This window comes from Phallusia mammillata, chromosome 2, assembly GCF_965637545.1.
Source record: "Phallusia mammillata chromosome 2, kaPhaMamm4.hap1.1, whole genome shotgun sequence".
NCBI lineage: Eukaryota > Metazoa > Chordata > Ascidiacea > Phlebobranchia > Ascidiidae > Phallusia > Phallusia mammillata.
This window is the reverse complement of record NC_137253.1, coordinates 2,484,727-2,512,726: the sequence shown is the minus strand read 5'-3', so window position 1 is coordinate 2,512,726 and position 28,000 is coordinate 2,484,727. Positions and strand designations below refer to the sequence as shown.

Sequence of the window (28,000 nt, the reverse complement as noted above, 5' to 3'; positions counted from 1 at the left end):
AAAATTTACCAAAAAGAATTTTTTGTTTCACCTAAAATAATATAGGCGAAGAGACCAAAAATGATTTGCTTAAATATGAAAACCTTATTGTGAATTTAAACATATCAAAAATAAAAATGAGTGAAAGCAATGAAAGTGAGTTAGCAACATATGAAAACAAAACAAAAATGGAAGCAATAAATGAGGAGACAGTGGAAAAATTGTCCGAAGCGAATTCACCAACAAGTATTTCAGATAATAACGGACAACAAGATGTCAATAGTGAAGAGAGTAATGAGGTAAATGCCGGGAGACTTTTTTTACCTTTTAAAGGATTGTAATAATCATCAATTGGTCGAATAAACCAAGTCTTGTCTTTATTTATTTATTTCATTAACAATTTATCCATTGTCTATCCAATTTATCCAACAATTCAAACTCATATTATTGCCTTTTCAATACTCCAAAATGTAGCATTTAACTGTGATTAAAACTCGTGAATGTTTTTATCCTCCTCATGCCAAAAACTACCTGGCAAGTTGTTTTTACTGTTTAACTTTTTTGGCAAACCCAACCTTCTTTCCCTAACAAATGTGTTTAATTAAGGCCCCCTCAAGGTCCTCCCACCAGTACTGTCTTGTTCTTGTGAGTCCCAGTCACATACCGCTTTATAATACATTGTAGCTGCAGCGCGTTTAGTCATCATCCACCAAATGTGCCCTTTACTTTTTTGCATTACATACCATTTCAACATTGCGCAGCAATTTCAAACTTTGTGACTGTTTAAGTAGAATTGTATCACTATGGGACTTCCACAAACAAAAATAAAAGCAACTCATCTTTCATACAATATCATTAGTAAAGTACAAATGCATCACTAGTAAAACTTCTGTGTCTACGTGGCTAGCTGAAATGTTACAACAATACAATAACAGTAATATTTTGTAATTTTTAAAGTGGACTGGATTTTTAATGTGCGTTTTTTTATATTAGAAAATGATTAATTGGGGCTACAGCGTTTAAAGGAAATTGTTATTTTTGGCAATTACATACAAAATCTTATTAATTTTTATTCTTTTATCTTATTTGATGACTGAAAGTTCCGTTATTTTTGCAGAAAGGGACACCAACTTCGAAATCTAGTGGAACTTTGTTTGTCGAAAGTGAACAGAAAATATCGCCAACTAGTGACACCAAAGATATGATGTCTGTGGGGCACAGTCAGGGAAGGCCAACATCGGCCGGAAGACAAAGAACACCACCTGTTGGAGAAGGTATGAGCCAGGTTGGAAATTCAAACTAATCCTTAAAAATATGTGAAAGTCAATGAAAAAATGAATAAAATGTTGTTTCTTATGTTTAAAGTGGCACCTTACACACATTTTTTTTTCATTTTAAGTATTTAATACACCAGTTGTTTAACTTTTGGAAAGTCATAAACCATTAGTTAGGTTAACATCTACAAAATGAATGTTTAGTTTGTTAAATTTTTAGTTCAGAAAATATGTTACAAAAAATCTTTTAAGAAATGTATTTTCATGTGACAGGTGTCAATTTAGAGCAGATGAGGTTTTTGTTGCTTTATCAAAATTCAAATGAATTCATAATAAAACAGATGTTTCAAAGGTTGCAAAACTTTTTTTTAATGCAGGTACCCCAACAGGTTCAGATGTTCATGAAGTCACAAACACAAGAAACTTGGTAGCGTTCGATACAGATTTACAAGATTCCTACCCTGAGAGAACTGACTCCGAAACTGACTTAATTATAAAGGTAACAGAAGTTATATTTTTTCAATAACCAGCGTGGTTTAGAAAAAGTTTTTAGAAATCTTAACAACTACGAAAAAATGGAAAGTCAGTTTGTTATCTTTTTGTCAAAACACAGCAACAACAATTTTGAAATGAATCAATTTAAAGATGTGTGGTTTCTACATTCCACTTTACATTGATATTTTTAAACTGTTGACACCCAAAAACAAAGACACTAAAAATTATTAACATTGTATCCTGATAATACTGCTACCAAATTATCGCGAAATGATGCTACAAAACCTATTTCCATTTTTGTTAAAAAACACGGTAGCGATTCAATTCAGATCAAGTTTTTATAACATTCTTTTTGTAGACAGAATGCCAATAAAAGATGTATTACATAAGAAAGGTCACACACAAAAATGCTTCTTAACTTTATGTGTTTGTTTAATTCATTTCATATTATATTGTGAAAAAGCCAGCTTCAAAGTAGGAAGAGGCCAGTCAGAAATTGCACCAACAGCCACCTCAAGGACGGTGTGATGCTAAAAGTGATAAATCACAAATGGTGTTAGCAGTACGGCCCTCACTGTGCGTTCATTGAACCGTAACGCTTCCCCATTGGTAAGGACACCAAAACAGACAAAATTTATGTATTGAACTTCTGGGATTTTTTTCCGTTTGTGGTGCTCACGCTTGTAACTCGCGTTGTTGATTAACGTTTGTGGTGTTCGCGCAGAACCGTCAAATTTAAGCATTTGGGTAACATAAATCGTAAATATTGCATAATAAGTGCAACGTTATGCAAATACACCCAAGTTCAAACAGTATTCAGTTAATCGTACGAAGTAAAAATGCCAAAACAGAGTCCAGGCTTCAGTCAGTAATAGGGTGGTGACCGACGATCTGTCTACACTTGTCAAGTATCTAAAATTACTTTTAAAACAGCGGCAGACGGTTAGCTTTAGTGTAATCTTTTATGTGCAAACACAGAAGTATTAATTTCGCTTTTCAGGGACTTTTCCAAACGTCTAACAGTTAACCGTATTTTTTCATTTTCAGAGATTGAAGGAAACATTGGCAACGTCTCAACCAACTGATGAAGGCGACAAAGTAAGTAATCATAACCTGGGAGCGAATTTTGTATTTGTTGATTCTCTGTCAGTGCATACGGTGACTTATTTAGTACTTACTTGCGACGGATGTTATAAATACTTCCGGCTAAACAAGGCCTTCCATTGACAGAATGAATAATTAGTTACTGAATAACTAAAACAAGATGCCTCTTGCACAAAGTATATAAGTATTCAAACATTTCAATCTAACTTAATTTGCTAGATTGCGTCCGACAAGTTTAACATAAATGCATCTCGTCTCCCAATGCTATGCTTACGTCATGTAATTTTGTGATCTCATCACGAATATTATCTCAACGTCATCACAAACTAATAGTGACGTCAGTAATACTTTTTAAATTTTTCAGTAATACATTTTAACATTATCGTTATTTACATCACTGCACTGACGTAACTTTAAAATTACCTGACGTCATCACGATTATAAGTCTGACGTCATCAGGAAAAAATTACCTGAAGTCATCACGAACATAACTCTGACGTCATTAGGGCAAAATTACCTGACGTCATCGCGATTATAACGCTGATGTCATTAAGAAAGTCAGTGAAATTTTAATGTTTTACACGTCACTCGGTGTTACGTAACCATGACGTCACTAGGAGGATTCAATTTTCCCAACATCCGTTCCTGAGGAGGATCTTGAAGAGGCGAGGAAGAGACAGAAGCGAAGAATGTTGGAGAGGGAAGCCAAGATGTGGGATCGGGAGAACGCTCCGAGTAGAAAGGGGATGCAGGATGTTGTGGATGAGAGGGTCGATCAACAGTAAGTTGGATGAGGGGAGGCTATCGGCTCTCGATTTAACAAATATTGACTGGGTTAATGGTGAAAATAACGGTCCAAATAACGTAAAAAGCGACATGCCTTGCTCATGTCATCATTTGCTAAAACGTTTAAAACTAAAGCATGTATTTTTTACTATTTAGGCTGTGGTATTCATTATTAAACTTATAAAAAGATCCGTATCTAGTGTTCCTAAATTTAACTGAACAAATCTTGCTCTCTCAGCTGCTTTTTTAATAAACAACCGACGTTTCGACGTCCCGTATGAGAAACCTTCAACACGATAATGCCATATTAAACTAAACTGCTGGAAGAGCAATGTTTGTTGATGCATTATGTTTGACAGCAACAGCTTATTTATTTAAAATTTAAGTCAGAGTTCGTAAACTTGTACTGGTGCTCTTATTCGTTTGCTAAATTTCAGCCAGTGCTTCCCAACCTTTTAAAATAATTGTTTACTTTTGTAATTCCATCTACGAAGTTAAAATGTAGACACGCATATGGCTAAGTGGAAAGTCAACCCAAATACTAACCAATGTTGCCTAATCCCTTGACCTCATTATGTAAAACATTTTAGTTTCAACCGAGGTATCGAGCTTTCAAACGAAGGAAGATTTGAATCAGCGATTTCAAGTTTCAGCAAAGCCATAAACCTTCAACCTACAAACGTGAATTGTTATGTGGAGAGGGCGGAAAGTTATCTTCAGCTTTGTGATTTTCGATCAGCTCATCTTAACTATAAGAAAGCTTTCAGCCTTGAACCACACAATCCGGATTTGTTTGACAAAATCGCCTTTATCAGTTACATGGAGGTGAGCATGTGTTATAAAATAACTTTTCTCTGTAATATTAATATAAAAGCATTCAGACAATAATTGAAATGTAAGCTGAATACAGTAAACACTGTTTCGACCATAGTGGTCTTTTTGAACTATGCCTGGATTTTCTCTTATTTCTTCTAAATAACATTTAGGCCCGAACCCAGGCAAGTTATTAATGTCCTAAAAACACCCTGAAAGCTTAAGTCAACGAATGCATGAAATTGACAGACTTAGTGTCGCATATAGAGGTACGGGAATTTGCTGTCACAGAGTTGTGAGCCGGGCAAAAATTCGAATCCAAACCCTAATGTACAAGCCAAAAGCCCGGTCCGAAGCCAAATCGTTTTTTGAGAACCCGTTTAGGCCCAAAGTGTGATTGACAGGTCTGTACAAAAAAACCTACAAAATACGACTGTGCAGAATATAATAAAGAGGACAAACACAATGGACATAAGGTTTAGTCCAGCAACTAGCTACTTGGCTGGAAAATTGTTTTTAAAATAATTTCGGGCACAGAATGCGAAGTCAGGTTTAACTCAAGCCTGGAGTAGTCATCTACCTTACGTGCTGGGGTTGTCGGCCACTGTTTCTGGTTTATTTACAAATCATTGCGTTACAGGGCCAATGTCTTTTCGATCAAGGGCTTTACTCTGAAGCATTGGAAAGTTTTACCCGCGCAGCTGAGATGAAACCTTCCATATCAGGTTACCACTTGCGCGCCATCGCGTGTCTGGCTTGTCTCAATAGAAATCAAGAATGTCTAGCTCTCATAACGCGAAGATTGGAGGCGGAAACGACAGGAAATCCGGAATTATACGTGCTCAGAGCGAGATTGCATCGAATATTTAAAAATGTGAGTTGAAACTTTGAGAATGTTAATCGATGGTTTTGTGTTTTTGAAATTTTTTAGCTTTTTTTAAACCGGGTTTTTCTGACTTTCTATTTGAATAAGATCTTGTTGTTTAGGGCGAAATAACTTGTTGTAAACCAAGTTTGTACCGATATTATATATATGTAAGTAATGTGACTATACGGTATTGGATAGTTTAATTCTTAATTCCCCTGCTAAACCCCCCAAAAAATATATATTTGTAAACCAAACTAGTTAAAAAAATCCTTGTTGATGCAAAAACTTTAATTTTCAGGCGACCCTGTCTTATTATGACGTCAGAGACGCCCTTTCTCTAGACTCGGAGCAGCCTGAAGCGAAGCAACTTATGCGTGAAATACGCGAAGTGGCCGAAACAGCGAAGCAACAAGCCGTTTCGCTCACAATACAGGTGATGACGTCATTGCTGTGTGACGTCATTATGATGTGACGTCATAAGTCGTTCTTGAAATGAATTGTGGTGTTAAAAAATAGTAACTACCAGGTGACTGATGAACTGTGTTATGTTACGTCACTATGGTATATTGTTATGACAGGGTAAACTTCATGAAGCCCTGAAGAAAATTGCGACAGCCGTTGACGCCGACCCTTCGATTTCAGAATATCACGTGTTCAGGTTTGATGATTTTGCTGATGCATTTTATCCGTAAGGAGTTGAAATCGGGTCTGACTTTTCCGGTTTTAACTTCGGTTCAAAGTTTAAGTTTAAATAAAATATGTTTGATTCGGGTTTGGCTTTATACTCGGCTTTATTTGTGTCTTAATTTCATCTGATTTTTGGTCTAATATGGCTTCAGGCATAAAAAAAACGGGTTCCAGTCGGGTTCCAGTGTACATTTAAATAAAACGGGCTTTGTTTTACACTCGACCACATTTTTCTTAATTGTAACTTTATGCTCTAAATCGGCTTATTTTTCGAGCTTGAACTTTTAGGCTGGGGTGTCAATTTTTTTCTACATATTACCCGTCTTTGTACTTGTTCAGAGGGGCATTGTATCGTCGAATGCAGAATTTCAACGCAGCCATCGACGATTATCTACTGGCGATGGATAAAGCTGACCACAATGAACAGGATCCGGTATATCTAGATGCACAGAGACAACTCCTCCTGACATACAACGACTTCGCCGTGTATTGCTATCACAGGGTAGGTGTGGCGGAGGCGTGGCAGGGGAGGGGTTAAAAGGGGCGTGGTTCATTGTTGAACTTTTTTACTTATAATAATTGCACCTTATTACAATAATACTGTTGTCAGTTCAGAAATGCATGTCTGGGGAACCTATTTGTTTCTGCCTATAGAAACAATTGTGTTGTAAAATGATGAAAAACACTGGGGCCTAATTATATGTGGGTAACACATATAATATCCGTTGTAACTACAGCAAATGGGACATATGGAAAATCATTTCATGGAACATAGTGTACATCAATTGTATCTTACAAGTTTTTTGTAAAAATGTAAAAAGCAAGTTAGTTAAACGAAATGTTTGTCGTTGAACTTTGCTAGTGATGTTTCTGAAGCATGCAACCTCATTTATCGTTTTTTTGCGCAGGAATTTTTCGAGGAAGCAATTGTTCTGTTAAACAAAGCGATCAAGGGTGAAAAGAACGAAAAGGGACTTTACCTAAATCGAGGAGGTGGGTTAAAGCTATTGTGACGTTGTTATGTGCTTCAAATAGTTTCGAATGTTTTTACCAAGTACATGAGTGGTTCAAAATTCGTATTGTTATTGGTATAGACCAGTGGTCCTTAACCTTTTTCGTGCGGTTTCCGATTAAAGTAAATCACCAAGTTCAAATTTCCCCCTCTGTTATTTTTATAATGATGTTTTGAGACCAACATTAACAAAAAAATTATTCTTTAATCGAAATAATTTTGTGAAGCGATTTGGTCGGGACCTTAAAGGTATACTGCGATTTTATTTAGTTTGATTAGTGATTTCTTGAGAAAGTAATATGGTGTGGAATTTTTCAAAAATATCAGGTGCTTGCATTGGTCATTTATTGCATCACAATCAACAGATCAAACGCATTTCTTCGCGAACAATAACAAAGTCATTGATACTTTTAGTAATGTCTGTGACGTAACAATCGATGTTTGGATTTTTATGCGCCTTGCAAAACTAGATGTAGTCTAATCTTACATGTTGTTGCGGAAAATATTGTATTAAATTAACTTTCAACGGTTAATTTCAACCCACGGACCGAGTTTGGTGACTTCTGACTCACATAATTTCCCTCTAAAAACATTAAATTTCCCACTAGTGGGAAATTTCCCACCGGTTAAGAACCACTGGTATAGACTGTAGAGTTTAATTTCTAGCCGGACTTGGTAATTTAGTTTTTCTGTTTCCGCCCTTGCATTGACGCAATAAGCCATAATTAAAACAATACTTCATCCAGAACTTAGCCACAAAAACTATTTCTTTTCACCACATACAATAACCAGGCTATTAAACAAAACCTCATAACGTTTGTAACTTAAGCTTACTTTATATTCCCAGATTGTTTCTTCAAGATCAACGATCTCGGCTTCGCACTGGCAGATTATCAACAAGCATTAGAAATCGACTCAACTTGTTGGAACACTAGATGTCGCATAGCGGTCGTTCACAACGAATTCGGAATACTCGCATATCAGGATCGGTAATATAACTAAAAGTTGAATTTATTTGATTTTTTTGCACATTCTGCAATTTGGCCGAATAGTCCGGGGCTTCTGACAGACTACATACTTTAAAAAAAACTGCTCGTTGTTCTTATTAGGGAGCGCCTTGGTTCGAACTTTGTGAAATAAATCTCAATGTTTTCCTTCATTGTATAACCTATTGCTGCCAGGCATAATATCAAGTTTATAGAGTTTGCCAGAAGAGCTCTATAAACTTGTTGCCTTCATTGTGTTTTTTAAGCTAAAAAAGTAACAACAACAAACAAAACAAGCAAAATTGATTGAAATTTTGATAAAAAACTAAAATTTTATTATAAAAAAACATTTTTTCACGACCAATATAACTTGAACCGTTGTGAATACAGACAGTATCAGGAGGCGGCTGTGAGATTCAGTTCAGCGATCGAACACAATGGAAAGGTTGGGCAGTTTTATGTTCACCGAGCAAGATCGCGATACTTGATGCAAGATGTGGATGCAGCGAGAAACGACATCCTCATCTCACTGCATCTCGACCCCAACAACGACGAGGTTTGGAAACGAGATTACATGTTTTGATTACACAATTTTATTACTGGACACATTTGACAGTTGTAATATCTAAGTCTAAATAAGATTGCATTCTTGCTGGCCTCACGAAAGTGCTTCGCATACCACAGTTTCGGAATGGTGCTGCTTAGATCTGTAAACTATGTAGCCCTCGCGTGTCGTTTTTAATATTATCCGGCCCGCTGTGAACAAAGTTTCGTGACCCCTTTATTGTGTAGGAAATGAATTTTAAATTGATCCTGTGGCGTTGAAAAGTTTAGTTTAAACGTTCCAGTTCACAATGTGACTTTGAAACTTTTCTTAAACAGCATCCAGCCACAATAAGAGAATGAATTAAGCTTCGAACCACCAACCTTGAACATGAACCAGTAGAACTACTTACTACGGACGGGACGAGCCGTACCAGAACCCTAGCATTGCTGTTTTTGATGCTCTGTACTCGGCCGAGCTGTTGCACAAACTGTCCCAAGCATTAAATTTGCATACTTATGCCTTGCTAACATACGAAACTAGTGTCCGCAAAGGGTATCCAAGAACAAAAAAGCCCGGTTTTTAAATGCGTTAGAATGGTGGAAAAAAGCGTTCGTTAGGGGCCTGTGCAGCTTAAAGCACCACTTGTGTCATAAGGAACCTTGGAAAGCTATAAACCTAGCGTAGAATTGGGAATGTTTGTGACGTCACAATGCACCCAGCGTGCTCGACCAAACAGAACGTTTGCAGTGTTGACCTATCCCTGCCATTTATCTTGTGTTTTACTTTATTTAAAATATCTAAACCATCTTTAGATTATTCCTCTTCTGTCCCGCCTTTTTCCTGGACGATCAGTGAAAGAAGTTTTACAGAGTAAAGCTGCTCAGAATGCGAGGGAAACGCTCAGTGAGATCATAGGAAGAAATTCCACTGCTGTGAGGTGGGTGCATGTATGAACAGTGCTTCCCAAACTTTTTTTTTGTCCCGCGACCCAGACAACGTTTTCAATGAAACCTCGTAACTCATTGTTGTATCACATTTGTTTCAAACTTGTTGTGACACAAACGTACGTTGTTTCAAAAACAATGACTTAATATCACCAAACAAATAGGTTTCAAAGGGATTTTTGCCCATTTCCGAACTGAATTCTGACTCTTGGTTGAAAAACACGCTGATACAGAGGAAAGCAGTTTGATATGTTGGCCACTTTGGGCAACAACTAATATTAAACAGTGTTAAAAGTTTTACCCGCTTGTATTTTTCATCCAAATAAGTCCAAATAGGTTTGTGTTTTGCTTAAGCAAGCGGCTATACTACTTTAATCACCACAAACAGCAATATACTGTAAACGCATAATTTTTGACCAACACATCGTTATTTCGCAAAATATAAACTTTTTTTTATATTATTATTTTTTCAGTCGTGATGTGAAATCGAAGACCCCGAAATCGACGCTGGAGCCCCCAGGATCAAATCTGACACCTGGTCCCAATGCAGAGGATACATTTTCAGCTGATGAAAGATTGCAAACAACTGAAACAGAGAGTCCTGGACCTCGAAAGATGCCAACAGATGCCCAGATTATCCTGGAAAAGAAACAGGTTTGGAATGAGATTAGAACCGACAACCTTACCATCACTTGATACTTAAACTAATCACTCGGCAACCTTTACCACCAAATTCAATCTCCACATTATTTCTAACTTTTTTTCTGGAACAATTTTTCAATTTGTTTTTTTGTACGGTTTAAAATGTTGCAGACGGTGCGAACTGTTTCGATCAAAAATGTCTCTTCAGTGCACTGGTGACGAGAGATATGGTGGCTACTGCTACACTAGCCAATACGGTCTCTCGTCAACAGTGCACTGGTGAAACAGTGTGCGCTGTCTGTAGCTTATCGTATATTGGCTTGATGTTTTCATACAGTTAAAAAACTTTTGTTAGACCCTAGAATAGATGGAGCCTACGACTATTCAGACAGATGTTAACAATTGACCAATTTATTTACCAACACAATTAAGTGTTTACATTTCATTGATTCAGGTTGCCGGCGAGTTGCGTGAAATCTTCCGCTATCGGAAAAACCTCAAATCAACTGCACCCAAGGTAGCATCCTCTGTTCCTGTTGAACCGAAACGACCCAAATCCCCGGGCCAGGGAAACAAACGCAAGGGATACAATTGGAGGCGTTTCAATATGGGGCTTACCCCAGTCTGATACTCAAAACCCTTAAAATTTTGAAAAACGTAGATGACTGACGCCATAGGGTGTTTTATCAAGGTCAATTTTTTTCACCGAAATGACCATGACGTAATGTTTCATGCTATGTTGGTCGAGTTTGACCTTGTGCACTACAACTTTGACCTTTACGTGTAATCTGTGGGGCGCTGATATGTTTGACACAGTTGAACGCTAGAAACTGGTTTGTTAACCGGTTTTAACTGTGACTTTTTAGGATTTTGAAACTTTTTTTGAGTCTGGCGAGCTGATTTTTTTCATATCATTTGTTTGTTTTATTTTGCTACTTTACTCATTTCGAATTCACACTGTGATGTTGTTATTTACATATGTTTGGCCTTTGTACAGGATTGTTTAGAAATCGTTTCAGTCAGTAGCTAGTTCATTAGCCTCAGTCATTAGTTCGTGAATGTTGCTTGTAATCAGTAAAAATGTCCACCAGACCGAAGAAAGTAAATTTAAGCAAGGTCAGGGTTACGTTTAAGGAAAAAATAACAACACACAAAGATTGAATTTATTTTTTAACTGTTGTAGCCATTTGTATTCTTTTTGTTATTTTTAGGGTTATTGTACGTTTCCATTTCCAGACGAGGGGGAACAACAAAGATAGTTCTCTGACGTTTCTTCTTTTGCACGGGAGCCAATGCCGTTTCAATAATTTCTTGAACGAAGACTTCAATCAATTGTTTATTCGCAAGACATTTTTGAGCTGAAAACTCTCCTTTGAAAATCACATAGAAATAATAAAACGAAAACTTAAATCCCCTACCGCAGGGTGTCAACGTGATTCATTTTCTCTCGCTTGTTGTCTGATGAAACAAAAAGCAAAATTGTTTTCCAGCTGTTTGAGTTTTGAGGTTTGTTGTTTTCGTGAAACCGGGCAAAAAAACGCTAAAAACTACAGATAAATTCTAAACAACAGTATTTCGTTTTTCTGTAGCTTTTCGTAATTGGTTTTTATCTTTTTTTTTGTTGAATTTGTCATTTTAAATTGGAATTATGGAAGGGGGCGACGAACTTGAGAATATGGTTGAAATGTTGAACAGAAGGGCTGCCAGTGATATGTTAGAAGATGCAATACAACATTTTGACAATATTATTGATGGTTTGTATGAAAATTATTTGTGTATTGGTAAATTTTAGTAAAAATGTTGTAAAGACAAAAATTGTAAAACTAGTTCTAAAGATTGAATTTTTGTTTATAGATCAAATCTGCGTTGATGGTTTTTATGAACTATTAATTGTATTTACACCTATTTAAAGTTCTAAAATGTGAAAAAAATTAAAATATATAACAATTTAAAAAACTTTAAAACATTTTTTTATTGATATCTTGTTTGTTACTTATGTGAGTGTTTAAAATTTCGATTTTGTCTTCCTGCTTTGCAGTATTTAAGTGTTTAAAATGCTATCAGTGACAAGAAACAATTACTGAGTTTATGTGATGCGTTTTTATTTTCAGCAAACACAAACGGCCCAGAAGCACATTACAGTGATGAAGAATCAGCTAACACGGAGTTCAACACCGGTGTTCAGGGAGTTGCTTTATTAATGGAGGACTTACGCAACGCTGTGGAAGCTACGTTGGATGTAGAAGTTGACAACGACGAGGAACGAAAAACTTTGTCACAGGCGTTACTTAAACATATTTCCTCAGATACTTTGTCTTTTTACAGAAAACTGCTTAAAATTGAGGTAAACTGCTAAAACACAAATTATAAAAGCATTAGGGTATATATATTTTATATTAGATATATTGAAATTATATGTAGTATATTTTTGTAGTATATGTTCAAATTAAAAACACACTGAAATGTAATGTGATACCACAAAACACACATGTCGATAATTAGCATGTAAATTATTCAGTGTTGTTGAAGAGTCATTAGATTGATTTAAACTGTTGTTTTGTGAACGATGTTCTTGTAAAAACTAGTTTTTTCAGTTGAGAATGTAAAAATAGTTGTTCAATTGGACTGTTTGTTTTTGTGAACATATTTTGGTATAACTAAAAATGTAGGAATATTTGGCTTGTTGAGTAAAGAATGTAATTTATCACTATTGAAACTGTGTTTTTAAATAAATCTTTTTTCTATCTAGCCTCCAAAAAACGAAAGTGAATCAGATAAAGTGAAACGTTTGATCGCTGAAAATGACAGCCTGACATTACAAGTGAGTTTGCTTGAATAGAAAAATCAATATTTTAAAAGTCAATGTTATATTGTATTGGTAATAGGGTAATAAATGTAAATTGTTAATAGTCAATGGTGGGATTCAAATTTTTTGTCAGTCAGTTCTATCACAAAAGTTATATTTTTTAGCAGGTCCATTGACAGTAACCAGTAATGCTAACCAGTTCGCTGATCTCAAAAAATTTCGTGAGACGGTTCTATAAAACCGGTGCGAACCGGCTGAATTCCACCACTGGTCATACAGTATATTTGATTTTTTATATGTGTTTTGTTAAATTTCATTTCATTGTATGTGTTCGATATTTTTAGGTTAGCGTTTTGTCTGATCAAGTTGAACTTCAAACAGAAAAGCTGGTTGAGGTCGAGACGCAATTAAACGAAGCTAATGAAAGGTTGGAAGGAGCTGATGCAAGGTTACGTGAGGTGAGGGAAATGCCTGTGACTTTTTGATTACACTTCTTGCAGAACTATAACTTTGACCAGTTTAATTGTGCTTTCTGTATTAAAGCTGTATTAAAGTGTTGAAAATCCTGTATTACAATAACAATTCATTAGGTTAAAATTCACCCTTTCCAAAACACATTTTTTTTGAATTTATAACAACCATTGCTCTTTAAGTATGCATTTTATAACTAGGTTGCCCTTATTTACATGTTTGGTTAAAACATTTATCATTTTCAGGTCTTTTTTACACTCTTATACTGTATGTTTTTAAGTTAGAGCAGTTTGAATGAAAGACAATTAACTTCTCCAATGCAACTCTTCACATTTTTTCTCATGATCAACTTTGCGAGTGGCTACAATTTTCAGTTTAATTCTTAATCCAACTTTGAAGTTATGAAGTAATATCATGCATCCTACAGGAAATAAGGGTTTAATATTAATGCACCTCTGCTTTATTCCTTTTTTAACAACAATCCAGACTTACAATTATAGTAATATTCCGTTAAACTGATTGCATCAATCTTTTTCTGTTATTTACTAATTGTGAACTTTAATTTTTTTTTACAGGAAGTTGAAGCAAAAACAAGCCTCGAAACCCAAAAACTTCAACTTATGAATGAAATGGCGAATTACAAAATCAACTGTGCACAACAACAGCAACAGAAACAACAAGATGTGGTGAGAATGGCCATATAATATTTTTTATGCTTTTTTATAAAGTTTTTGTGATCTATTCTACAAGGGTTCTTATGTAATTATTTGTAATACAGGGGTGTCAAACATGTGGCCCTCCAAGAGTTTTTGTGCGGCCCGGGAAGTAACTTTCAGAAGTTATTTGTTTTGCTCAGGCGGAATACCCTTTTGGTTCTTTCACTCTACTACATTGTATATGTATTTGTTATTTGTCACAATATTTTTTTTTGATGTAGTTAATAGAATTAATAGACATTTTACTTTATAATCATGCAATTTAGTTGTTGTCATGTTACACTAGTGGTGGGACGATACCAGGTTTTGAAGCGAGTATCGAGTACGAGTACCACATATGTTCCTTCGATACCGAGTACGATTACCGAGTACTTAATACATACTGTTGTATATCACTGGCTAAATTATTTGCCATGGCCAGGGTACATGCGACCACAAACACATGCAGAAAAATGTAATCTCCACATGATAGCAAAAAATATTCATAACCTGGCCGATTTTGTGCTGTCCAAAACAAATTTTGGCAAAAAGTTGCCCGTATTCTTATGGTGTATACCGACCTTCGGTATCAAACGTTGGTATCGAAAACTGAGACAAAATATTTCGATACCGAGTATGAGTATCGATACCAAGTACCAGGTACCCGTCCCATCACTATGTTACACTATATATAAATGTTTCGGTATTGCGGCCCTTAACTTACTTAAAAGTTTGTTTTGGCCCTCAAAGTTGTTTGAGTTTGACACCCTTGCTGTAATATAATTTTTGTTTTAGCTATGTATGTGGCATTTATATGTATTGTATTGTAATGATGTTATTTTAAAATAATTGTTTCATTTGGCCATACTATGATGCTCTTCAAATGATAATGCTTTAAATACCTGATTTATAATTAAACCATATTTTCTCCTCGTATTTGGAAGTTACATTTTGAACAGAATTTGAACTACATTTGTTTTTCAGGCTGATATTAATGAACTGGAAAGGAAGAAACAAGAAAGTGAAAGCAGGAATGATCAGTACAAGGTAAACATTTAGTTGTTGTAATTTGTTATGTGTTGTAATTTGTTATGTGTTTTCGAATGAGGGAAAAGGTTGCTCATAAGTTTGTTTGAGTTTTTAACACTTTAACACAAGCATTGTGTATGGTAAGTTTTTTTTTCACATTTCAATGCAAACTATATTCCATTTTGTGACTCCCCAGTCTGATGCATATGTGTTCCTCGTGCCGAGCTGCGTTAAATCAGCGTCTGCGCCCATAAAACCCGAATATCGTTCGATGTTGCTTAAAATAAATTGGGGATAACCTTGGTCTTGTTTTAAAAATAACTTCGTAAAAAACAAAATTTCCAAGATAACTCATATGTATTTAATACATTTTATTGCCAAGGTTTTTTAAAAGCGCTCGCAAGCCAAAAATGAATACAGATTACAACTGGTCAATTGATATAAAAGCATCATTCTTTATTGCAAGTTTTGGCAAACGCTCATGCTGTCATTAATGATTTTTATGTTTATTTGAGCAGTAATTTTTTTGATCATAACAATAAACAGATTGGTGTCAAATTTTAATGAGCAAAAATTGACTCAAATTTGTTTAATTTTGCCTCGATTTTTTTCTATTATTGTAAGCAGTAGCTATCAGCTTATGATGCTAGAACTTGAAAAGCTATGAGTAGTGATGTCCTACTTAACCAATCGGCCTTTAAACGACATTATATGTGCATGATCTGATCTTCAAAGCCTTGCTCCCAGGGGACTTATTGTGTTGCAATATGACATGTTTGAATGCAGTGGCCTCTTGAATTAGCCCATACTATGTTGGACAAAAGTCAACAGAAAATATCGCTTTGTATAATGTGTATATGTCACATAGAGTTTTAACCCAAATTCTAAATTTACATTTTCTGACTAAACAGTAGCCCCAAAGTTATGCCCATTCTTCAGCAATATCAACTTTTCAACAGTTGGATGCAGAAAATTAAATTATTGTTTTGTAATGTGCACATATTACATAGATTTATTATTTAATTTCAAAATTACTTTCATTCCTGATTTCTTGCCACTTTTTTACATTTACCATCTGACAGAATCAATAATTCTATATTTTGTTCATAGATAATGAATCCTAAATTATTTACAGACCTTTTTTTCAACAACTCCATCACGTATGTTGTCTGTATGTAATGATCATATGTAGTGATCAACTTATCCGATTTTCCTGTAGTAAAGTACCATCTCTATGTCCACGTACTAATTAACTTCACCGATACCCCCCACTTAAGTTAGTACTTGGTGTGACATTAATCCTTTTATTTAATATTTGATCTCTTGCTTCGATTAAAATCCTACAATAGGCCACAGATGCTTTATCTATGTTGTTTATGAACTGTAGCAACTATTTTACAAAATATAAAAGATTTTAAGTCAATGCTTAGGGTCCAAAGGCCCTGAAGAGGTCAAAACTATTTTTATTATTACACTGCGGAGTCCCTAACTTGGTTCCATGGAGGCCATAAATGCAAAAAAATGAAATTTTGTTTATTTACTAGGCTAGTTTTAAGCATGTGACAAATTTTCTTGTATGTCAATCCCCAAAACAAGGCCTATTTTTGGTTTTCTACTTTTAATGCTTGTATTATTCAGTTTCCACCACTGTGCCACTCTTTTCTGACACTTTACTTTTTTCTTTTCCAAGTTTGTTTTAAGTAAACTGAACAAGATGAAACAAAAAGTCGTTGAAGTCCAACGTGAAAAACTTGAATGCGGAAAAGAGATTGAGATTCTCAAGGTTTTATCACTTTTCTTCTTTTCTTGCATTCACTGTCTTTCTTTTCTTATTTCCCCTCTCTTTTAGTGCTGAATATATTGGAATTTTATTACCACACATGTTCAACAGCATCTAAACTGGTTTATTTTTAAAAACAAAACTGCTTAGTTTAGTTGTTTCTTCAGGTCTTAATTTGTACATAAATTAAATTGTAAATTGTCTTGACTCCAAAACTATTCATTTCACAATTAAATAAATCAATCCAAAATTAATTCATTTTAAGATTTTTTGTGGAGCTAATAGGTTGTTATAAAACAATTTTTTTGCACATTTGTAAATCTACCAATGAATTTACATTGTTTGAACAAATCATAATAGTAAGAAAATCTTTTTATCTGATAGTATTTTCGGAATTTGATTTAAATTCTGTCAAATATCCCATCCACAAGTTGTCATGTCTTGTGTTTCTATTTAGGGAACAATCGAAAATCTGAAGAAAAGTTTGACAGAGAAAGATCAACTTGTTGAAGATCTCAAACAACAAATTCAACTACTTAAAGCAAATCCAGGTACTTGAAAGTGAATATTTTTGACACAAATTTTGATTTTGTGCTTATAGTTGTGAAAACTGGATGAGGAAAGGAACGAAAATATTGGACTAATCCGCCTATGGTTCTGTTTAATAAACACTGGGCACAGTACTTTTTTTACACAGTCGGAAAATATATACTTAATATTTGAGCATATTACACATAAACTTGAAGAACAGAACAGTACATATTGTAATTTATGTAAAAACTTATTTTACAATTTTGCCAGATAATTATAGTTGGGAAATTGAAAAAAAATCATCAATTTAACAAAATTTATTTTTTAGCTTCAAAAGTTTCTTCACCAGACGAAGGAATTGTTCAAGATCATGACGAAAAGGTAAAAACAATTTTGTGTGATGAACTTGTCTGCAAAATGTTATTTTTTTAACTCCAATCAGTAACATTTGAATCACTGTATGCCATGCCTATTGAGGGCATCATACCAAGTCAGCCGGTCACCAAGCATTCCAATATGGCGAGGCATGGGCTTAAAAAATCTAGCCTGCGGTGGGATTCAAACCCACGACAGGAGTCTTTCTGGGACTCACGCCCTACCAACTGAGCATACACAGGTGCTGTGGAGAATCCGCTGAAGGTTGATTTACAAGCACCGTTGCCTGACTTGCATGCTGCACATGTCTGCTTCGTACTGGGTGGTCAGTGCTGAGCCGGTGTAGTTCAGTTGGTAGAGTGCAAGTACCGGAAGGGCTCTTGTCGTAGGTTTGAGTTCCACCACAGGCTAGATTTTTCTAGCCTACGCCTTGCCATATTGGAATGCTTGGTGACCAGCTGATTCTGTATATCGCCCTCAATAGACCTCTCACACTGTGATTTCTATAAGTGTGCCGTGATCCCTGGTTGGCGTCGATGCTTCAGGGGTGATTTCTGTTGTATTTATATCAGTCACATTTTACTGACAAACCAGTTTTCTGAGTCATGCCCGTCATGAGCAAAAATGGGGCCTGCAAACCTATCCAGTACAAGTTCTTGACGTTTGCAGAATTTTAATTTAAAGAGTCTTTTTAGGAACAACGTTTGCTTCAACTTCGAATGCCGGCCCCTTATGCAACTTCCACTCCTATTTCCAATGAGATGGACTCTAAGAAAATTCCACTTGTTAGGTAACAATGCCTTGTATGTGGTCATAAAGTGTGTTGTGTCAATTGTATTTATGTTGAATGCAGCATTATAATAGTTGTTTTCTTTTTTCCAATTAGCCAACCACACAAAAACACAGATGTACCAGATGTAGCTATTGGGGCACCTTTAAATACTCCAAAACAGTCTGGGGTGAGTTTGCTGTTTCTTATTTGTAAGACTTGGTGATAAACTTAACGCATGTTAACATAAACGCAAACTTAAAAGTAATAACATTTTCTCCATTGTGTGAAAACATTTATTTCAATACTGCTCTTATTATTCTGCACAAAGTTCTTGTTTATCATTTTTGTACACACTTTTTGAGTAGTGTGTTGTCTTTACATTTCTTGAACAAATGTGTTTTTACAATTTTCCTTTCCGACACATTTTATGACAGAACAAAGGAATTCGGTCTCAGAGTTTAGAGAAACTCCACGGGATGAGAGTGGGAGGAGGAGTGGGAGAAATAAGGAGGAGCTCGAGTCAGGAGGAAGGTTTATCCCAACAAGGTGAGTTTTGGGAGTTTGTTAAAACTACAAATGTTCTTTGCCACTAACACCAAACTTTCAATGTTGAACCTCAGTGCTCTTCCATTATCACTTTGTAGATGTATGAACAGTAGGCCTATATGTTCTTTCACATTTCATGTTGGAACGTTTCTGCTTTGTTTTCTGTCATTTGAGTGGGTAAACGAACATTGTACGCCAAGTGTTTAAAGCAGTGGTGGGATTCAGCCGGTTTGCACCGTTATATAGAACCATCTCACGAAATTTTATGAGATCGGCGAACCAGTTAGCATTACTGGTTACTGTCAATGGACTTTTTGTAACAGAACTGGCTAAAAAATAGGACTTTTGTGAAAGAACTGTCTGACAAAAAATTTAAATCCCACCACTGGTTTTAAGTGTTTTGCTTATATTACTTAAACGGTAGATTTTTTAACACTGACGGTTCCTTTAACCCAGCAATCCTGCATACCTTAAACAATAATTTTCTCAATTATACTTTCCAAGTAAGCATGACAAATTTTAGTTTTCTTATTCAAATGTTTTTATTAAGGTGAAATATATATTTCTGTTATTTAAGGAAAGGATTTATGCTTTTAACCAGTTTTTGTGAAACAGTCTAATATTCGTTATATTTTGTTTGGACATCCTGGTTTAAGCAACGCGAGGTTTTAATGCTGTTCAAGTTTACCTGTCTGCTTGTAAATGATTTTGATTTGTGTACTGCATTCTTTACTATATTGTTTCTGTTTGCTTTTTTCCACTACTTTGTTTCATTAGTGATGACCCTGTTTTCCATTAATGCGTTTCGTCTTGTTGCATAACAAAACGACAAATGCAATTTTCAGTTTTCGGACTGTCACCTGATTGTCAAATAATACAATAAAAAAAACATTTTACCTTCTGTATTAAGTAATAAAATTATTTATTTTCATTTTTTCAGCTAACTTGAGTGGGAGTAGCGGAATTCTTTCGGATGCTTCTTCACCCAGTAAACGGGGGCCATGGGAAAACCCCAAGTCACCCCCTAAGTCGAAATCAAGCAGCACCCCCAACCTGGGTGAGTTTTCGAAAAATTGGGTCCTTATTTCATCCTTATTCAAATAGAATAAATCAAAGAGTGAAGAATACTTGTGACATTTAGTATGGAAACGTAATTTAACTAAAGTCAGTTTAATAAACTGACAACTTAGGTAGGAATATAAAATATGAAATTCAAAGCAAGATTGGTTTAATAAAAGTCCCATGTTAACCAGAGAAGTGTATTGTCCATTGCTTTTCGGGTTTGGGCTTAAATTTGAACAAACATACTTTTTTGGGTTTGGATTAAAGTGGAATTTTTGATGAAATGTGGGATTTAGATATGTATTTCAGGGTTTCCTTACAACGCTGACATTAGGGAACACGAACAAACGTGGTTAAGAACAATGCGTTGTCGAATATTTTCATTGTGCGCTTCAATTTTCTACAAATATATTTTTTTCAGCCATGACAGAAATCCGTCAGGTCGACCCCGCCCATGACACACCCACTCACGCACCAACCAATCAAAACTCACCGTTCCATCAACGCAAGAAGCATGGATTCCGAAAGTTTTTTAGCAGGTGAAAAATGTAAACAAAAAACTGATCAAATGTCTTATGAATATGGACTAAAATTTGGCGTGGTAGATTTGACCTTGAATTTGTAAGCTTAACCTTTGTTACGTAGTTTCCGGTTACGTCGAAGCCGATCTACGTCACTTGAACCTGGCGCCAACCTTCCTCCACCGGGTGTCAGCACAGAGCAAGATGAAAATAATTTCAAAAGGGGAGGCATTCGCGCTACGGCTGGTCCGAGGCTAGGATGGAACCCACGTGATGCAACTGAGAAAAAGACGTAAGTGTGATGTCACAACTAACTTGACTGTAACGTCACAATACGATCGTTTTAATGCGTTTACCAGAATAAATACCTTGTGGTTTTTCATGTAGCAAGCGTTGTGGTTGACTGCACGAAGCTCGTTAGGAAACCCCTTTTAAGCTTGCAAAGTCGTGTATGCAGCAAGCGCTATGGTTGACTGCACCAAGCTCGTTAGAAAACCCGCTTTAAGGTTGCAAAGTCGTGCATGTAACAAGCACTATGGATGACCGCACTAAAATCGTTATGTGACAGTTGAAAGCAAAGTAGTATTATCCAACTTTTAACCCAGCCAAGTTATCTCACAGTTCAACATTCGACGACCAAACCCCCTTCACACGATGGCAAACAGATCGTATATGTCAGTGGTTGATGGACATAGGACTTCACATGTATATTGAACCTTGTAAGAAATGGGTGAAAAACGGTGACACACTTCTGAGGGCTACAAACCAAGAATTGGAAAAGGTAAATGGGCAAAACTGCAAGTATTCTATAAGATGCAGTTTAATAGAAAAAGATTGATATTGTGGAAACTAACATGTAGATAGCCACATAGATTTACATAATAGTCATTTGTAAATTTTGGGATACTATCTTTTTATTGTTAGTTTTTCCATTTCAATTGACATGAATGTGTTGCTTGAAATTTTGTGCTCTCCCGGTAATTTGTTATCGAAAGAAACTATTGGAAAAGTAACAAATATCCCCCGAAATGTGTGCTTTTTTCACATAGTCGTCTCTAGTTTTGGGCTACATAACAAAATGGCGGTGTACATTATTAATTGTAGAACATGTTTGATTTGTCAATCACATTATCGATTTGGAAATTTTATGAGATAAATTTCCAGACCTATATTTCGGCTTGCACTTTCGAATTTGACACACTTACAAATCTGGAGAATAAAGTTGAAGAATAAGACTTGTAATTTTCGTCGCATTATGTACTACTAAAAACATGGATTATTTTTGTTTTATAATCCTGAAAGTTTACAAGAACTTGTTTTCATATCACACAGTTTGTTTCTGGCAAAGTTGGCAACGTATTTATTGGTTTGCTTTTGTCTCCTGAGCTTAAAAGTTTGAGCAGAAATAATGGTAAACCACAATGTTTATTTTCAACGTTTTTATTGGTAGGAACTTGGGATTAGGAATCCTCTTCACAAGAAGAAGTTAATGTTACACCTCCAAGCTCAGGGAGAAGAAGAGGACGGAGGACAAGCTAAGATGGACGGAGTTTGGGTTTCAAGATGGCTGGATGATATCGGTCTTCCTCAGTATAAAGGTGCTTTGACGAAATTTTCATGTTTTTTTATCTCAAAACAACACTTTTCCTGTGTCGGTCGTTTCTAACTTTTTTCTGTTTATTTTTTTGGCTTTGATGACGTCACCTGATTCTATGACGTCATCAAAGTTGCCATATTTAACATAAAAATTGATTATTTCTCATTTTTAAAACCAATTTTTAGCTAAAGTTAAAGACAGTGAATTTGCAATGTTTTCTATATTTTATGGGACATCACCATTTATGACGTCAATGTGCTCTTTGTTGCGTTAAAAAAGCTGAAACAGTTTCGTCAGTTTTTAATCCATTTTTTTGATCGTGAAAATATATTTTAAAGCGCTCCTATAAAAATCTTAAACATGGTCATTCCATTGTTACGTCATTAAATCGTGACGTAATTAACTCGTGACATCATTTTTCTGCCGTTTTAGATCAATTCCACGAGTCGTGTGTGGACGGTCGTCTCATCCATCATATGACGGTGAGTGATGCTCAGAAATTGAGGATTACAAATTTGTTTCATCTCTTAAGTTTGAGGAGAGCTGTCGAAGTGCTGAGGATTTGTCAGTTCGACCCAACTCAGCTGAAACGACGACCGCTAGAGGGAGAGGTGAGTCGTTTGAAATGTTAAATTGTAGAGTTAATGCAATTGTCTCGGCCGAATGGTCAAAGGCGCTTGACCTTTGTACAGACATGAAAACTGACCTGGATTCGTACTTTGAAGCGTCCTTTTTAAACATACAACAGTTTTGTACGGAATTAAAAGCAATTTCTTAGAGAATACCACATAAAATGATATTTTACGCACATAAGTGTAGGAACCACTTACAAGACTTGTAAAATGCTGTAAAAAAATTTCAATTTCATAAAAATGTAATACTATTTCAAAATTTTATAATTATTTCATATTTCGTTAACAGGAGAAGGATGACGTGTCTTTATGGACGAACCATCGCGTCATGGAATGGTTACGGTCTGCTGATCTTGCTGAATACGCCCCCAATTTAAGGGGGAGTGGGGTTCATGGGGCTGTATTGGTAAGTTGGAAGAAATTTCTCATTTGGATATGAATATTGCGACGGCCTGCTCAACGTGGCCATGTACACATTTTTATTGGGTAATAGAGCTATTTGAACTTGTAATCGAATTTATGGAGCACTTCTGGCAAATGTATTGTTATTCCGACGTTTCGACGTCCTATACAGGTTGATTCATCAGGGTAAATAATAGGGATGTGCCAAAATTGCAAATGTTCTGTTTGGTCGAGCACCGAACATCTCACGTTAATGCTCGGTGCTCGGTGCATTATGACGTCACAAAAAATCCACTTTCTACCTTTTAGCTCTACAAGGCCTCTTACGTCACCAGCGGTGTATTAAGCTGTTACAGGCCTCAGAAGTACACGTTTTTCCACAATCTAATACATTTGAAAATCATTTGTTTTTGTTCATAGACACCCTTTCGAACACTAGTTACGTGTGTTAGCAGGGCATGAATATGCAAATTTAATGCTCGGGTCAGTTTGTGCAACTGCTCGGCCGAGCACCGAGCATCAAAAATAGCGATGCTCGGTACCGAGTACTCGGGTTCTGGCTCGGCTCAGCGCATCCCTAGTAAATAACACGGAATGCGAGTAGTACAGTGCACGATAGAATTAAACGCAAGCCCGTCAAAGCGCAACGAAAACGGCGTGATAACAATAGCCAAAAGAGGTCTATAAATTTGATATCATGCCTGGCAGCAACAGCTTATACGAGTATATCGTATATTGAACTTGTTATGTTACATAAAATGATATGAAATAATCGCTTGTAACTGACCAATTGCAAATACGTTTATAGCGTAAGTGAGTCATGACATTTGAGTCATGCGACAGCCACAAACGTCAGGTTTTATTCAACATTTTGGGGCATGAAATATGAAAAGTGTAATGTGTTTGTTCTATGATACATTGGCGCTATAACATTACAAACAACCACATTTAATTACTTTGACGCGTTTTAATGTTTTACGTCACAACAAGCGACTTTATATATTGTATTGCATTGAATAAATAGTAAGGAAACAGTCTGTGGAACTTCTGAAGCCCAACTTTTATTTAGGTATCAGCTACGCAAAAGTCTTAAGTTCGAATCCCACCGCGGACTGGATTAATTTGCCGTTAAAACCTCACAAACATGCCTGTTGGATAAAAATGAATTTTGCTTTAGGTTTTGGAGCCGTTGTTCACCGCTGAGACGCTGTCAGCCTTGTTACATATCCCACATAGTAAGACTCTTTTGCGCCGCCATCTGGCTGCCAAACTTAAGGAACTCTTGCCACCAGAGAGCACTAAAGAGAAGGAAGAGCGGTCACAGGCTCATGGATATCAACCTGTTAACGTCAATGTCAAGTACAAGGTACGAATTTCGACGTGAAGATAAAAAAAACTTTATTTTAAAACCGGTCAACCACAGTGGCTGATAAAGTTTGACAGTGATACAAATATGACACAAATCAATGTGTATTTTTAAATTTATTGGCGAGTTTTTATATTTAAGAAATGGTTTGATTTTAGCCAAAGCTGGCTATAGTCTGTAGTTTGCAACGCAATTTTAATGATTTTTTTCTGAATTGTGGGGTCGGATTATGTTATGACACAGTTTGTTTGAAAACCAAAGCTTCAGTTGGCCGTAAAATAAAACTGTTTTAGGATCCAGAAATTTATTCTATTAAATGTACCATTTTTATAAGTTATATTTTACTTGATTCCTGCATGAAAGTAGCAGTTTTTACCAATTTCATCTCTGTATGCAAAATATATTCTAAACTTCGATAAGTCTGAAGTCTTTCACCATGTTTTAAGTATATTCTTGAGGATCTAAAACACAAAAATGTCGTTTATTTCACAGATCGGGCGTCGTTCATTTGGTGGACTCGGGAGATTGCGCGGTTCTTCGGCGGCAAGTTCGTCTCGAGAATTCGGCAGCGGCGAGTACGTTTGCCCGATCTCGTCCGCGTCCAAGACGATGCAAGGCCACCGCAGCGACCTCGAGCGGAGGATGCAAGTCCAAGGAGCGAAGCGAACTGTCGACGCCGATGACGTTGACACTGATGACGTCAGTGGTTCGGGATCAGACAATATCGAAGTTGTCGAGGTTTTGTGTTTTCAAGTTTTTTTCAACTAATTTTTGTGTTGACTTTTTTACACTTCTTAAAAACGTATGAATTGGTTAAGAAATTATTTAATGTAATTGTTGTTGGGGAAAAATGCTTGGTTACGGTGAGATTCGAACCATTGGTCTGCAGAGTTTTGTGTTTGAAAGGGATTTTGTTTTGGTAACCTTGTGTGTTCAAAAAAATGTTTAACGATATTTTTATTTTATTCAGTTGAACGAAAGCACTACTAGAGAAATCAATGCTTTTTCCACACAACTCAATTCACTGACAGTAAGTAAAATTTGTGTCCACCCTTTTACAAATATTTATTAACCCATTCAAGAAGCATTATTGTAAATTACAGTGCTTTAGCATCGTCTAAACAAAATTTCCTTATTGTTTATCTTTACTATTTTTGTATTTATAAAAACTCATTTTTACTGAAAGCAATAAAAGTTTCCGTTAGTGCTTTTAGCATCATTTAATTAAGCAATTGTTTCCTTATTTTTTATCTTTACTTGTATTTGTGAAAATTCATTTTTACTCAAAGCAATTGAAGTATGTGTGCAGTAAAAGTCAGATTTTTCTAAAGTCGTTCATTTGCGTTTTTCGACATTGCATCGCATACTTCACAAATATCACACCAAAAACTGCAAGAATTTGCAAATGGGCTGACTGACAAAAGTTTAACTTAATCAATTAACATATAAACGAGTAGTGCTCTTCCAGCAGTTTTATTATAAATAATTGATGTTTCGGCGTCCCGTACGAGACGCCTTCATAAGGATAATGCCACATATGGCAAGACAAATATCATATGAAACAAGCTCGTGGGGCCAATTAATTAATTTATTTTGACATGCGCCCTTGTATACCATTGCATCTGGGTGTCCAATACATTGTTGACAAACTTAACCTCGTTGTTACACTTGTCCACTAAAAGCCCCACCATGAAACTTTGATAAATGTCCAAACACTCAAGCACGTGTCCCAACATGTCACTACGACAAGTCACGTGTCGATGACGTGTCTGGGCACGTGGTTTTAAGCGGGAGTGGTTCGGTCATTAGGCAGACGTTTGCAAATAAGATTTTAATTGCTGATTGTTTGTTTTTCTTTCTTAGAGCAACTGGAAGGAACTGTGACGTCATCAATTTGTGGCATTGTGACGTAATAGGTGTTGGCGAAATGAAAATCGAAAAGTTGGTGAATGAAAATGGATTTAACCGAAATTTTCTTTTGTTTTTGCTCCAGTGTTTTTGGTACTGCGATTCCCTTGCCGGGATAATGTCTTGTAAATAACTACTTTGCCTTTGTTTCTTTCAATATTTGTTACTTTTTACAAATATACAGCAATAGTAAGCATTAACTTGCGCATTTGTTACCGGATTATTGTGGCTTGAATTGTGTGCATTTAAGTCATTCATATCGCGGCCACAGTGAGCTAAGTGGTATGTTAGCGGTATTTTCTGTGCTGACGCTTTCATTCACAAAATCACGCCCCCTCCACTGACTCTTGCGTATTGTGACGTCACACATGTGTTTCCAACAGCTGGCGTCGTAACGTCACACCAGTCAATGGATCGTGTTTCATCTTTCCTTGTTACGTCATAATAGCGGCATATTGTACGCAATCTATAAATGCTGTTGACGCTTTTAACGTCAGAATTGACTGGAAAAGTTTTAAAACTGTCTTTAAATGTCGAGAATTTGGTCTGTGTGACCTTCAGAGTTTTCTTCGCCCTTGGAAAGGTCACTGAAATTAGTTGACGTCTTAAAGCTGGTTCATGAACGAGGTTTGTGCAGTCAAGCGTTTAATTTAGTAAATTTTTTAGCGGAGTGATTTATTTAAAACGTGCTGCCACAATTTTTACTGAGCCGTTTGGATTTTACAGTTGTTTTGCTGGGATTAAAGTACGCATTGTATGAATTTTCAAATATCGTGTTTAACAAACAATTTTCGATTTAAAAAATCTAGGAATTTTTAGTGTGTGGTACAAGCAATGGATTTTATCTAGAAAATACGTTTTGTTACTATGTATATTGCAATATTGTATAGTACATGTGTTGTCCTAGTTATTCATATGTTGCCATATTTCGGTGCGCAATTCATACTTTGTACACTATCATATAAGTAGTTGGGTGGATTCACATTTTTTAGACCGTATGTTGCCTTCAAATTTGTAGCAAATCATTTCTGCCTTAAAAACTTTTCTGTAACTTGTGAATTTGTTGCTGAATTTTGAATTTCTCATGTTTATATTATTCTGTACTAGCCGAATGTAATAAAATGTGCTCATGTATTAATTGTGTTTAAACTTTGCCATTCACAAACTTCGTTACCTTTACATAGAAATTTCGCTTTAAAGTTAAATGTTTCATTTTTACCAACTCTAACTTTTAGCTTAATTTAGATAAAAGGCATTGCTTGTTGCAAATGTCGAAACGTTTTGGTCTCCGCATATTATACTGCTTCAGCATTTTTCGTTATTCCTTCACCTTTGTAAGCTATTTCTGAAATTTGGTTTGTTTTTCAGAT

General features: G+C 35.8%; 2 protein-coding genes and 1 non-coding gene across 4 annotated transcripts; 2 read left to right on the top strand and 1 right to left on the bottom strand.

Annotated features, from left to right (window-relative positions):
* The first annotated feature begins 2 nt into the window (after positions 1 to 2).
* LOC145212549 (tetratricopeptide repeat protein 16-like) lies at positions 3 to 11,891 on the top strand. Of its 2 annotated transcripts, XM_080080710.1 has the most exons (17): positions 3 to 278; positions 1,097 to 1,253; positions 1,631 to 1,752; positions 2,796 to 2,846; positions 3,470 to 3,633; positions 4,229 to 4,463; positions 5,092 to 5,325; positions 5,618 to 5,752; positions 5,898 to 5,977; positions 6,346 to 6,508; positions 6,915 to 6,999; positions 7,866 to 8,007; positions 8,395 to 8,560; positions 9,364 to 9,488; positions 9,969 to 10,149; positions 10,592 to 10,654; positions 11,349 to 11,891. In XM_080080710.1, the coding sequence occupies exons 1-17, from the start codon at positions 117 to 119 to the stop codon at positions 11,394 to 11,396; spliced, it is 2,313 nt and encodes a 770-aa protein (XP_079936836.1). In that variant the 5' UTR covers positions 3 to 116; the 3' UTR covers positions 11,397 to 11,891. The 2 variants fall into 2 exon arrangements, with proteins under 2 accessions (XP_079936836.1, XP_079936835.1); XM_080080709.1 differs by lacking the exon at positions 11,349 to 11,891 and having other exon boundaries at positions 10,592 to 11,112.
* On the bottom strand, positions 2,234 to 2,368 carry LOC145215699 (U4atac minor spliceosomal RNA). Its single transcript, XR_013857351.1, has one exon. It is a non-coding gene; the product is annotated as a U4atac minor spliceosomal RNA (small nuclear RNA).
* Positions 11,786 to 27,999, top strand: LOC145212548 (liprin-beta-2-like). The gene is made up of 22 exons (XM_080080708.1): positions 11,786 to 11,891; positions 12,249 to 12,481; positions 12,887 to 12,958; positions 13,288 to 13,401; positions 13,990 to 14,100; positions 15,094 to 15,156; positions 17,376 to 17,469; positions 17,778 to 17,830; positions 18,520 to 18,614; positions 18,711 to 18,783; positions 19,031 to 19,142; positions 20,083 to 20,199; positions 20,626 to 20,743; positions 20,850 to 21,017; positions 21,347 to 21,506; positions 22,176 to 22,323; positions 22,755 to 22,933; positions 23,244 to 23,360; positions 24,534 to 24,722; positions 25,215 to 25,460; positions 25,693 to 25,752; positions 26,586 to 27,999. The coding sequence occupies exons 1-22, from the start codon at positions 11,786 to 11,788 to the stop codon at positions 26,604 to 26,606; spliced, it is 2,649 nt and encodes an 882-aa protein (XP_079936834.1). The 3' UTR covers positions 26,607 to 27,999.
* Position 28,000: the final 1 nt, after the last annotated feature.

Coding starts and splice junctions, on each gene's coding strand:
- LOC145212549 (XM_080080709.1), top strand. CDS start 117: ATGAGTGAAAGCAATGAAAGTGAGTTAGCAACATATGAAAACAAAACA. Junction 4,464..5,091: donor CCTTTATCAGTTACATGGAG/GTGAGCATGTGT, acceptor ATTGCGTTACAG/GGCCAATGTCTTTTCGATCA. Junction 9,489..9,968: donor AGAAATTCCACTGCTGTGAG/GTGGGTGCATGT, acceptor TTATTTTTTCAG/TCGTGATGTGAAATCGAAGA.
- LOC145212548 (XM_080080708.1), top strand. CDS start 11,786: ATGGAAGGGGGCGACGAACTTGAGAATATGGTTGAAATGTTGAACAGA. Junction 20,200..20,625: donor AAGCAGCACCCCCAACCTGG/GTGAGTTTTCGA, acceptor TATTTTTTTCAG/CCATGACAGAAATCCGTCAG. Junction 24,723..25,214: donor ACGTCAATGTCAAGTACAAG/GTACGAATTTCG, acceptor TTTATTTCACAG/ATCGGGCGTCGTTCATTTGG.